This window comes from Emys orbicularis, chromosome 7 (genome assembly GCF_028017835.1).
Source record: "Emys orbicularis isolate rEmyOrb1 chromosome 7, rEmyOrb1.hap1, whole genome shotgun sequence".
NCBI classification, from domain to species: Eukaryota; Metazoa; Chordata; order Testudines; family Emydidae; genus Emys; species Emys orbicularis.
Genome location: NC_088689.1, coordinates 70758893 through 70770954, shown reverse-complemented (window position 1 = coordinate 70770954; position 12062 = coordinate 70758893). Strand labels below are relative to the sequence as shown.

Below are 12062 nucleotides of genomic sequence, written 5' to 3'. Positions count from 1 at the left end.
CTGGATTCCTCTTCCCCTCCTCTGAAAGTGAATGAGTGCTCGGCTTCTAGGCTTCCCTCGTTACCTTGTTCATCTGAACGCAAGAGAGTGAGAGCAAAGAAAAAGATCTTTAGAATCTGAAAGGCAAGTTCCTCCTCTTCTGTGCAGTGTAACACCGGCAGCTGGACCGTCGGCATGGAAAGCCCATCAGCAGAGAGCTACAGAAGCAGGCACTAGCTGTAAACCCCCCCAGGCTCTGGACAAGTGAGCTTCTGGCTCCTCCAACTAGCATGTATAGGGTGCAATCCTACCCGCACTGAAGTCAATGGGAGTTTTGCCAGGGACTTTGTGGGAGCAGAATTTCCCCCAGGCTGTGTATCTGGCAGCTCTTCCCCATCTGCCCCACTTATCCCTACTCCCACACTGGAGACGAGAGGGGAACAGGTCACCTCTTCCTTCCAGGCCAGCACCTAACACAGCTTCCGAGCCCCGTGGAGAAGAGACTTTTAATGTGACTTGTAGGCCGGGCTCGCGCCCTCAGCCTGACGCTCAAAAGGACTGGAAAAGAGGGAGGGGACATAAACCAGCTGCTCCCTATATCTGACTCCAATTCACAGGGTTCACCTGGGGGCCATGTCCCTCATGATCAGCCTAGCCTGATGGACCCCCGTCCCCATCCGTCCTGCCTCATTCCTCAACTGCCGCCAACTGTCACACCCTCTGGTAGAACCTTCTCCCTCGGTCTCTGTGACATCGCTGGCTGGCACCCCCCAGCACCCAGCCTGGGTGAGAAACCTCTCCCTACATGGCACACCGGCAGTACAGTCTGGGCAGCATTAGGGGAAGGATGGGCCAGCACTTAGAGTTCAAGCAAGGCTCTTAGGAAACCCAAGTAGGATTCCTTGCTCTGCCTCAGCCTTCCTGTGTGACCTTGGTCTCATCAATTTGTCTCACTGTGCCTCAGTTCCCCACACTGCCCTACCTGAGTGTGGTGCTGAGAGGATAAATGCACTGAAGATGCTCAGATACCATGGTGACAGAAGCCAGAGATAGACTCAAGGAATTAATGGCCATCCAGAGCCAATGGAATGTGGAGATGTCAGAACGAGCAGACTGAGCATTGACATGGTTAACATAAGGGTAATGAGCAAGGAAATAAAGGCCCATGTGGATGATGATAGCAGGGAAGAAAAGGAAAACCGCCTCCCTCCTTCTGCGTAGCAAGATGAAACTGCATCTAGATCCCAGGACTGGGAAATGCTTGCAAGGCTTTCTAGAAAACTGCAGCACTACAAAATCCCTATCCCTACAGTGCACTAGCTCAACCTAAAAGCACCAGTCCCTTGACCCCTGAAGTCATCCACTCCTACCTTCTTTGATGAGCAAGCCAAAAAATGGCCCCAAAAAATCAATCCATAGCTCATATCCCACAAATCCCTGGACCTCAAAAGGATTATGGGATATCTAGGGCTATTTTCTGACCATTTATTGGATAGTGGACCAACAAGGCTTGAGAACCACTGACGCCAGTTAGATGTTAAATGGCCAGTTATATATGTAAATTACCACAACTTTGTACATAGCTTTGTCTCTGCACTCCAGCTATTCCCAGCTCTGGGAATAGCCCACTGGGAACAGAAGAAACCAGAGCTAAGTCAGTGCATCCCTGAAGTTGCTATAACTTTGCCCCCAACTATCCCCAGAATGAGGCTTAAAGCCACCATTGCCTGTTCCCTGGGGTCTTGTGCCAAGCACTGCTTGGTCAGAGCGGAGAATCAGGGGCAGTGGGCCCAATTTTACTCTCATTGACAGTGGTGTAAAGCAGGAGCGACTCCTTTGAAGTCAATGGAGCTATACTGGTGTCGCTGAGAGGAGAGTCAAGCCCAAGCACACAAACTGCCCACTTTGAACATGCAAGGAGTGGATTGCGCTAATGCTTACCTGACTGGGCTGTTGTGCTCTGGAGGGAAGAAGTATCACACTGGCTGCCTGAATAAGCCCAATGCAATGCCGCGCTTCGGCAGACAGTGAGCTGAACGGTGCCTTGAGCCTTGCGTAAGAGGTCGATCACTGTATTGCGCGTCAAACCAGACACTAAATCTCCATTCACCTGGAAAGCACACAAAGACAAATGCCTTTACAGCCCTGGAGCAGAAGGGTTTCATATCGCACACTGGCATGGAGCACGTGTGCACACCTCACCCGCAGCTCAATTGGCGCTGATTGTCCGCATCCCCTTCACTGTTAATAACTCAGTAGAACCTCTCTCCTAGGTAGGCCTTTGTACAGAGCAGTACCACCAGACAGCCACCACCCTTTAGGAACTGACACATTTTCAGTTTTCCATGTTTTGCCCCTTTATCCAATGGAAAGAAGAGAGAAAGGGAGCTGTGGGGATGAAATATGAACAAGAACAAATTTGGGGATATGGGTTTTTTTCAGCTTTCTGTTAAAAAGAGGGAAAAATTTGGGAAGAAAAACAAAACAAAATCTGCAAATGTTCGGTCTGGAGCAAGAGGCCATTTTCTGCTGGAAATGTGTGACCAGCTCTTCAGTGATCCACCCCCTGCGCTCCCTGGGGTGCCCTCCTGCATCCCTCCCAACCTTCCTGGCAGTCGGCCCCAGCCCACACAGGAGTCCTCCTCATCCTGGACTCCTCTGTCCTCCAGATTGCTCCCTCTGTGAAATCCCCACCATCTCCTCCCTCCTCCCCACACTTGCCATCCCCAGCGCCCCCCCCCCAACCTGGCACTAAGCGGGGGGGGGGGAGGGACGAGAAACCGCAGCTCCTGCCAGTGCTGCCCCTCCTGGCTTGGCCAGACTTCTGCTCTGCAGTCACTCAGCCAAGATTGGGGTGTGGGGGGAGAGGGGAAGAAGCCAAGGCAGGCAGGGAGTTAAGCTCTGCAGAGAGAAGCCCCAGCAGGGGACAGAGTGACTTGTACAGGCAGCAGGCTGCAGTGCAGCTGCCCCCCACCTACCTGAGCCCAGGGACATGTTGCTCCACAAAGCAGCTTCAGACTTTCCTCTTCACCTCACTCTACTGCCTGCCTTCCCTACCCCCGCTCACTCTCCCCCCGGCCAGCCAGAAGTTAGAGAGGACACAGATAACACTGCTGCCTCATAGGCTGGAAGTTGTGGAGGGCAATATATCTCCCCTCCCCCACAATCCTGCCCATGCCCATCACTCTGGTATCTGGGTCTCTGTCAGCCTGGCTGTTTAATTAGCTATTATCATTACAACAGCTGGCGTGTGCAGTGTCTGCAGAGAGTTGCTCAGCATTTCGGTCTGGGGTTTTGCTGTCTCAAGCTAACTCATTAACAGAAGCCACTACAGAGAGGCCAGCTGATCTGAGTCACAGAAGCAGGCCAACCCTTTTCTAGAAACTAGCGGCCTAACGCAGGCAGTAGCACAGATACACCTCCTTTGCAGTAACTGGTGCCTGCCCTTACGGGAAGCACTATGCCCAGGAGTAGGGAACTGCAGGGTTTTGTAGATTAGGAAACTCAGCTGCAGCCAGGCTAGCACCCCCACACCCCCGAGAGCCTTCCCAAACTTTTGACATTTGCCCAGGCAGGTGGCAAGTCACGGGAACCCCCAATTATGATCTGATTACAGTGATCATGTTCAGTGTTTGGTTATGATTGCACAGCGTAACACAAACTCTCCCTAAACTTCCAGGGCAAATCTAGACCAAAGCAGCAAAGCCAAACGTTACCTTTAGTAAAATGTCACCCACTTGAAGCCTCCCATCGAGATCAGCGATACTTCCCGGGCTGATGGCTTTAATTAGGATAGCCCGGCCATTTCTGCCACCTACCAGCGCAAATCCCAGGCTCCTGTTGGCAGTTTTCTCCAGCTCAATCTTAATGATGCAGTCCTGCAATACAGAAAGGCCCTGTTCAAAATGGAGCTAAGTCAGGAGCCAGATGAACTGACAGTGATCGTGACTGGAAATTCCTAATGTGCCCTTCACCCTATAGGATACAATGCGCTTTACAATCTTCACTCATTGATGGTATAAATGATAGGGCAAATTCTTCTGTTGCATAGACACACAAAGGGACTTAAATGGCAGCTGCACATACGTACCAAAGAGATGGTATGATAGATATTTCCATAAAAAATAAACTTATTAAAAGCAATTAAAGTGTCTTGAGGGGAAAGCCCACCCACATAAACCCTTAAAAGCAAGAAAATGTCTAGTTCAGGGATCCTTCTTTAACAGGTCAAATTTCACTGATGGGTAAGTCACATATACCTCCAACATGTACAGTAACACAATACACAGCCTCTCCACTGGACTATAATGCAAAACCTTAGCCTCAGCAACACCACTATTCATGTCTGTTAGGCATTTGTGCACCGGTAGATAGTATGATGAGTTACTTTCACAGGCAGAAGTTTGAGGTCAGAGTTAAGGTTATGGCAGACAAACTTATATCAAGTGCAGTGCCCTGGAAATGTTTAAATTTTGTTCCTGAAAAATATGTAGAGTACATTGATAATGAGGCACATTCTCTAACACTTGTGGCAATCTGTTCCACTCCAAAAGACAAAGAATTGCTCTTCAGAAATATTTTAATGAGCTACCCGGATACAGATGATGATGATGCAGGAGATGAGATTGAGATGATGTAGGAGAATCCAGTGATTGGGGGGGGGTAGCTTCATCAGAAGCAGGGAAGTCATTCCAATTTCCCCTTGAGTTTGGTGGTTGAATTTTAACAAGAGGCTCCCAGAAGCCCCCTCCAGCAAACCACCAGCTGCATAACACTAGCAAATACATCGCCATAAAATTTCCACCCCCAAAATGGGCAATTTTAATTTCAGGCCACTTTGCAGCCCTGATATTTTTGCAGAAATGAGTATCTGCAGTGAGACATGGAAATATCCATTTCAGTGGGAAGACTGATTTTCCTGTGAATACACATTTCTAATCTGGAAATTCAAAATTTCAAATACGTCACCTCTCCTGCTGGCAAGTCAGACTATATTTTTAAGATAAAGCCATTTTGGACCAAAAATATTTGTAAAATTCCACAGGTTTATCACACCCTGGACCAGTTCAACAATCTCATAATGACATGCAGAAATCTCACGTTCCAAGGAGTTCTGGGGATTCTCACACTGCAAAGGTGTTTCACAGCCCTAGTTACATTCATTTCCGCAGAATCCCCAGATGTACTGTTAGATCTCTAGCGTCTGTGCCATTTTCCTTCTCTGTTCGGGCTCGATCTTGTGAGGAGCTGGAAACGCTAAACTCCTTGTGAGTGCTCCCAAGGGGGCATTGTGTATGATCAGGGTTTTTTATACTACAGAGCTAGTAATATAGCGATATTACACTTAGAAAAATAGGAGTAGAGGGACCTAGTCCTGTGAGTGGCTCAGCACCTTCAAGCCAGTGATTGCTCTGCACCTCACGAGCTATGGCCCTCGTGGAATATGCTTACACTTGCAATGGAACAGAAGATAAAGCAAATACATTCAGTGTCACTGTAGAAAATCCCACTGCCGAAATCTGTATCGAGATCCTTCTGTTCGGCAGGCTGCCTGGCACTTGATAAAACGATGACTTACCTCATAATCTGCTGAGTCAGATGTGCTTTGCTCAACACCACCACTTTCTTCCTCCGAGTGCTTTGCTGTGAGAAAGCAGGATGGGTTCTTACAAAGCTGCATTAGCAGTAGGTTTTACAATGTAACACTGGACATCACACTATTAGACATAATGCAAGTTATTTTTGTTTTCACAAGCAAAAGACCACCACCAAAAACTCACTTTGCACTTACACGGTTTGCTTGTTCAGTTCCACTTCTTGAGCTGTTAACTGAACCCTGTGCCTGTCCTCTACTGTCCTTTTACCTCCCACATAGCAGTTTCCCAAGCAACCCTTAAAGCTGCACGTCACAGGGTCGGAAACATCAGTTGGACAACTGATAATGTACAAAAATGTTCTCTGATACTCCAGGGGAGGCCGTTTTGCTTACTAATTTATTAGTATGTGTATTTATACCTGCCTACTGTATTTTCCACTCCCTGCACCTGATGAAGTGGGTTTTAGCCCATGAAAGCTTATGCCCAAATAAATTTGTTAGTCTCTAAGGTGCCACAAGGACTCCTCGTTGTTTTTGCTGATACAGACTAACACGGCTACCGCTCTTAAAACTGTATTTCCTGTTCCTTTCTGGTTTTGAGTTTTGCATTATTATCCCTTAGCAACTTTCACTGGCTTCACTACGTGGGGGTTTTTATGTTTGAATTATATAAGCAATAAATGCTCTATTGTGTTATTATGGAACTCAAATAATGTAAATTAGTACATTCATAGGCCAGAAGGGACCACTATGATAATCTAACAGACGTCCTTATAACACAGGCTATAGGACTTCCCTGTATAAATTCCTGTTTAAAATACAGCAGATCTTTTAGAAAAACATACAATCTTGATTTAAAATTTTTCTCTGATAGAGAATCCACCACATTCCGAGGTAAATTGTTCCAGGAGTTCCAATTGTCCACACTGTTAAAAAATTATTTCTAGTCTGAATTTTTCTAGCTTTAGCTTCCAGTCATTGGATTTTTTATACTTTTGGCTGCTCGATTGAAGAGCCTTTTATTATCAGCTTTTTGTTGTTCATGTAGGTACTTATAGACTGACCAAGTCACCCCTGACCCTTCTCTTTGTTAATCTAAAGAGATTGAGCTCCTGAAGGCTATCACTATAAGGCATGGGTTTTCCCCCGAATCTTTTAATCATTCTCATGGCTCTTCTCTGAACCTTCTGCAATTTACCAATATCCTTCTTGCATTGTGGCCACCATCACTGGACACCAGTGGTCGTACCGGGGCCAAATACAGAGGTAATAAAACCTCCCTACTTCTTCTCAAGATTCCCGTTTATACATCCAATGATTGTATTAGCTTTTTTGACCATGGTGTTGCATATAAGGAAGGTGTTACCTTGTCAACACAATAAATGCACTGAGAAGCAAATTATTATTATTTTTAAAAGGGCTTTGCTAAAAGGAATCATTTGGGATTATAAAAAGAATATGTAATCAAGGAGATGAAATTTATTGCACCTTTGTGTTGTTTATCATCACAATAATACATCTATGGAAAGAGAATAACTGGTTTTGAAAGCGTCCTGGGAAAATTCATGGAAAGTTAAAGTCTCAATAAGATGAATGAAATATGGGCTGGTGAGACATTTTGGTCCAGAAGTGACTTTTTCAGGTGTTCCTCATGTGGATAAAGATTTCAGGTAGCCAATCAGGCATCAGAAACATCATCACTTGACTTAGGCCTCACCTACATTCAGGTTTTGCACCAATTTAACTAAAACAGTTGAAAACCAGATTTAGTTACATCCATGCAACCCCCTAGTGCAGATGCAATTATAGTGCTAAAAAGGGATTTATAACAGCACAGTTTGTTTCTGTTTTTCTATCAGTGTGGTTACACTGGTGCAGTGTAGACAAGGCCTTAGATGACCAATCACATTGTGCAACAGTGAAGTATGGATAGAAAATAGTCAAAACAGTCTTAGTGAATCGTTTGCAATCAACCCAGAGACTAAAATATGTTTGCAGAAAACTTCCATCCAGTCTGTCTGAACAATGAACAAATTCACCAAAATCTGAGCATGGAGAATTCAAACATGGGTTAAATTCCTTGAACAAATTATTCTTGGCCAATAGTTCACCGAGTTCTACATTTTCTCTCTTTTGGTAAAGTGCTGTGTAATTCTGTTCTCACCGTGGGTGTGATTTTAGTAGAAATAATAAATTAAAAGTGGTAATTTATCCATTGCATATTTTAAAATGCAACGTATCAACATAGACATGTGGTTAGTGAGATGAAGGCAGCTGGGAGATTAAGGGAGTTCACCAGCGAAGGAATGCAGGTAACTAGGGTTGTTGTTTTCCTTCCCTTAACTTACAGGTACTCTACAAGGAAGAAGCACAATAGGAGGAAAACGGTGTGCCACTAACCACACTGCTAGCTCTTCCTTTGCCTGCAGGGGTGGCCTGGCCAACCAGGTGTCCTCCTGACCCTGGAAGCTTCTATCCAGGTCCTTGTCTTGACTTGCTGGGAATACGGCCTGCATGTCCCTGCCAATGAAAGCCAGGCATAAGGAACCACCTGGTGTCTGTTGATGGAGTCCCTCGGGAAGCAGGTAAGAAAGCTGCAGGAGGAGATGGTACATCCGTGTAGCATCCAGGAGCATGAGGACTATGAGGATGCACATGGAGATGTCCAGGATGGAGGATGTTAGCTGACTACAGATTGCTACAGCAGCACCAGAGAAGGAAGGCGCCTCTGCAGGAAAGAGACTGGCTGCCAGCCGCAGTAGACAGTGCTCCACTCCCATCTAGGTTCCCCATCCTTCGCAGTCAAGAACCAGTATGCTGTACTGGCAACAGGCAGTGAGGGGCAAACCCCAATGGCTGAAGAGAAGGTGCCACCTGTCCCCAAAGCTGAGAGGGTCATGGCCACCAGACCCAAAAGGAGGAGGCATAGGGTGCTAGTGGTCTGTGACTCCCTTCTGAGGGGGCTGGAGACATCCATCTGCTGACCTGACATGAAGTCCCAGGAAGTCTGCTGCCTGCCTGGAGTCCACGTACAAGACATTATGGAAAGGTTATTGAGACTCTGATCCACTGATCCTGGAAACATTATCCCTCTAACCAGTGCCCCATGCTGCTTATCCACATGGGCACTAATGAAACTGCCGGGTATGACCCTGAGCAGATCAGCAGTGACTACAGGGCTCTGGGGGTGAGGCTATGTTCTCGTTCATCCTCTCGGTTGAGGGTAAGGGCCCAGGCAGGAGCACACATCCTGAAGATGAATGCATGGCTGTGCAGATGGTGTCGACAGGTGGGCTTTGGCTTCCTTGACCATGTGATGCTGGGAAGAGATGGGGTCCACCTGACTAAGAAGGGGAAGAGCATCTTTGGACACCAACTTGCCAACCTTGTGAGGAAGGCTTTAAACTAGGTTCAAAGGGGGGCAGATAAACCCATAGATAAGCATAAAAAGGCGACTTTAACAAAGGGTTAGATGTTGGGAGTGGAAGCAGAATTTTTTTTTACAATTGGAGTCATGGGAGCAATAACAAGGAAATCATTGGGGGAATCTGCTCAACATCTTAGATGTCTATATACAAATGCAAGGAGTATGTGGAATACACAGGAAGAACTGGAAGTATTAGTACACAAGCTAAATTATGACTTATTTGGCATCACAGAGACTTGGAGGATAAATCTTATGACAGGTATATTGGCATAGAGGGGTATAGCTTGTTCAGGAAGGACAGGCAAGGAAAAAGTGAGGAGGTGTTGCACTGTACACCAAGAATATATTAACACTTGTTCTGAGGTCCAGCAGGAGGGGAGAGGCAGAGCAGTTGAAAGTCTCGGGGTAAAGATAAAAGGGAAAAAAGAGGGGTGACGTCATGGTAAGGGTCTCCTATAGACCATTAAAACAGGAAGAGGAGGTGGATGAGGCATTTCTAAAACAACCGCCATATCCAAAGCATAAGACCTGCTAGTAATGGGGGACTTCAGCTTCCCAGACATCAGTTGGAAAAGTTATACAGCAAAATACAAATTTTCCAGTAAGTTCTTGGAAGCTATTAGGGACAATTTTTTTATTCAGAAAGTGGAGGAAGTAGCCAGGGGGGGCAGCCATTTTAGACTTGCTTCAGACCAACAGTGGAATTGGTTGCAAATCTGAAAGTGGAAGGCAATATGGGTGAAATTGATTCTAAGGAAAAGAAGGAGCAAAGGCAGCAGAATAAGGTCAACAGACTCCAAAAAGAAGACTTTAATAAAACTCAGAAAACTGGTAGGTAAGGTCCCAGGGGAAGAAAGGATAAAGGAGAGCTGGCAGTTTCTCAAGGAGACAATATTAAAGACAAACTGCAAACTATCCCTGTGCAAAGGAAAGATAGGAAGAATAATAAAAGACCAATATGGCTCCATCAGGAGCTGTTTAATCACATGCAAAATCAAAAAGGAATCCTACAAAATGTGGAAACACGGACAAATTGCTCAGAGGGGAATAAAAGAATAGCACAAGCATGTAGGGACAAATACAGAAAGGGGAAGGCACAAAAAGAGTCACACCTAGCTAGGGACATAAAAGGTAATTAGAAGAGGTTCCTTAAATACATTAGGAGCAAGAGAAGAGGAAGGAAATTGTAGGTCCTCTACTTAGTGGGGAAGGAGAGGTAATAACTGATGACATCAAGGTTTTTAATGCTGATTTTGTGTCAGTCTTCACTAAAAAGATTAATGGCGATCAGACACTCAACACAATTAATTTAACAATGAGGGGGAAAGAATGCAAGCCAAACAGGGAAAGAACAATTTCAAGAATATTTAGATAAGTTAAATGTATTCAAGTCGGCAGGGCCTGATGAAATTCATCCTAGGGTACATAAGGAACCAGCTGAAGCAATCTCAGAACCATTAGCAGTTATCTTTGAGAACACATGGAGGATGAGTGAGGTGCCAGAAGACTGGAGAAGGGCAAACATAGTGCCTATCTTTAAAAACAGGAACAGAGAGGACCCAGGGAGTTATAGACCCATCAGCCTAACTTCGATACCTGGAAAGATACTGAAACAAATGATTAAACAATCAATTTGTAAGCACCTAGAGGACAATAGGATTAGAAGAAATAGCCAGCATGGATTTATCAAGAACAAATCATGCCAAACTAACCTAATTTCTTTCTTTGATAGGGTTACAGGCTTAGTGGATGGGGAGAAGCTGTAGAGATGCTATATCTTGATTTTAGTAAGGCTTTTGACAGAGTCCCGCATGACAGTCTCATAAGGAAACTATGGAAATGTGGTCTAGACGAAATTACTATAAGGTGGGTGCAAAACTGGCTAAAAGACCATAATCAAAAAGTAATTATCAATGGTTTGCTGTCAAACTAGGAGTGCTTATATAAAGAGGTCCCACAGGGATCTGTTTTGTGTCCGGTACTTTTCAATAGTTTCATTAATGACTTGGATAATGGAGTGGAGAATCTGCTTATAAAGTCCGCAGATGACACCAAGCTGGGAATGGCTCCAAACACTTTGGAGGACAGGATTAGAATTTAAAACCACCTTCAGAAATTGGAGAATTGGTCTGAAATCAACAAGATGCAAATCAATAAAGACAAGCGCAAAGTACTGAACTTAGGAAGGAAAAAATCAAATGCACAATTACAAAATTGTAACTGTGTCCAGTTTGGGGTGCCTAATTTGAGAAAAGATGTGGACAAATTGGAGAGAGTCCAGAGAGAAGCAACAAAGAAAAAGGTTTAGAAAACCTGATTTACTTGGAAAGGTTACAAAACTGGGCATGTTTAGTCTTGAGAAAAGACGACTGAGGGGTGACTTGATAACAATTTTCAAACATGTTAAGGGCTGTTCTAAAGAGGATGGTGATCAATTGTTCTCCATGTCCACTAAAGTTAGGATGAGAAGTAATGGGCTTAATCTGCAGCAGGGCAGATTTAGGTTAGATATTAGGAAAAACTTTCTAACTCTAAGGGCAGATAAGCTCTGGAACAGGCTTCCAAGGGAGGTTGTGGAATCCTCATCACTGGAGGTTTCTAAGAACAGGTTGGACAAACACCTGTCAGGGATGGTCTAGGTACTTGGTGTACTTGGTCCTGCCTCAGTCCAGAGGACTGAACATGATAATCTCTTGAGGTCCCCTCCAGCCCTACATTTCCATGAGTCTATGATTCCCACATTCAGGCCTGTATTGTGAGCCCATAAATAAAAATATAACTAGCATTACTTACTATTCTGCTGCTCTGTGGGAACCACTGGATTGCCATTTCTGCCAAAAAAAAGAAAATGTTCTGAATGCTAAGAATTCCAGACTTTATAATGCAAGTATGAGTACTATATGTTTAAAAGGCATATAGTTTAGTAATATTTTTTACATCTGTACTTTCATTATTATGTTATTTTTAAAGTCATGTTTTTATAAAGAACTTACCTTTAATGAATGTATAGATTCTTATTCCATATTTACCCAACATCAATATTCCTTAATCATATATCTT

The 12062-nt window shown here is 44.7% G+C and overlaps 1 protein-coding gene across 1 annotated transcript in view; it reads right to left on the bottom strand.

Annotated features, from left to right (window-relative positions):
- Positions 1–1581: 1581 nt before the first annotated feature.
- The window catches only part of FRMPD2 (FERM and PDZ domain containing 2), a 90328-nt gene continuing 79847 nt past the window's right edge, over positions 1582–12062 (bottom strand). The window contains exons 30-33 of the mRNA XM_065408212.1: positions 5558–5622; positions 3798–3857; positions 1921–2089; positions 1582–1607 (exon numbers count right to left, since the gene is read on the bottom strand). Coding sequence (XP_065264284.1) covers positions 1582–1607; positions 1921–2089; positions 3798–3857; positions 5558–5622 — 320 coding nt within the window. The remainder of the gene's footprint in view (positions 1608–1920; positions 2090–3797; positions 3858–5557; positions 5623–12062) is intronic.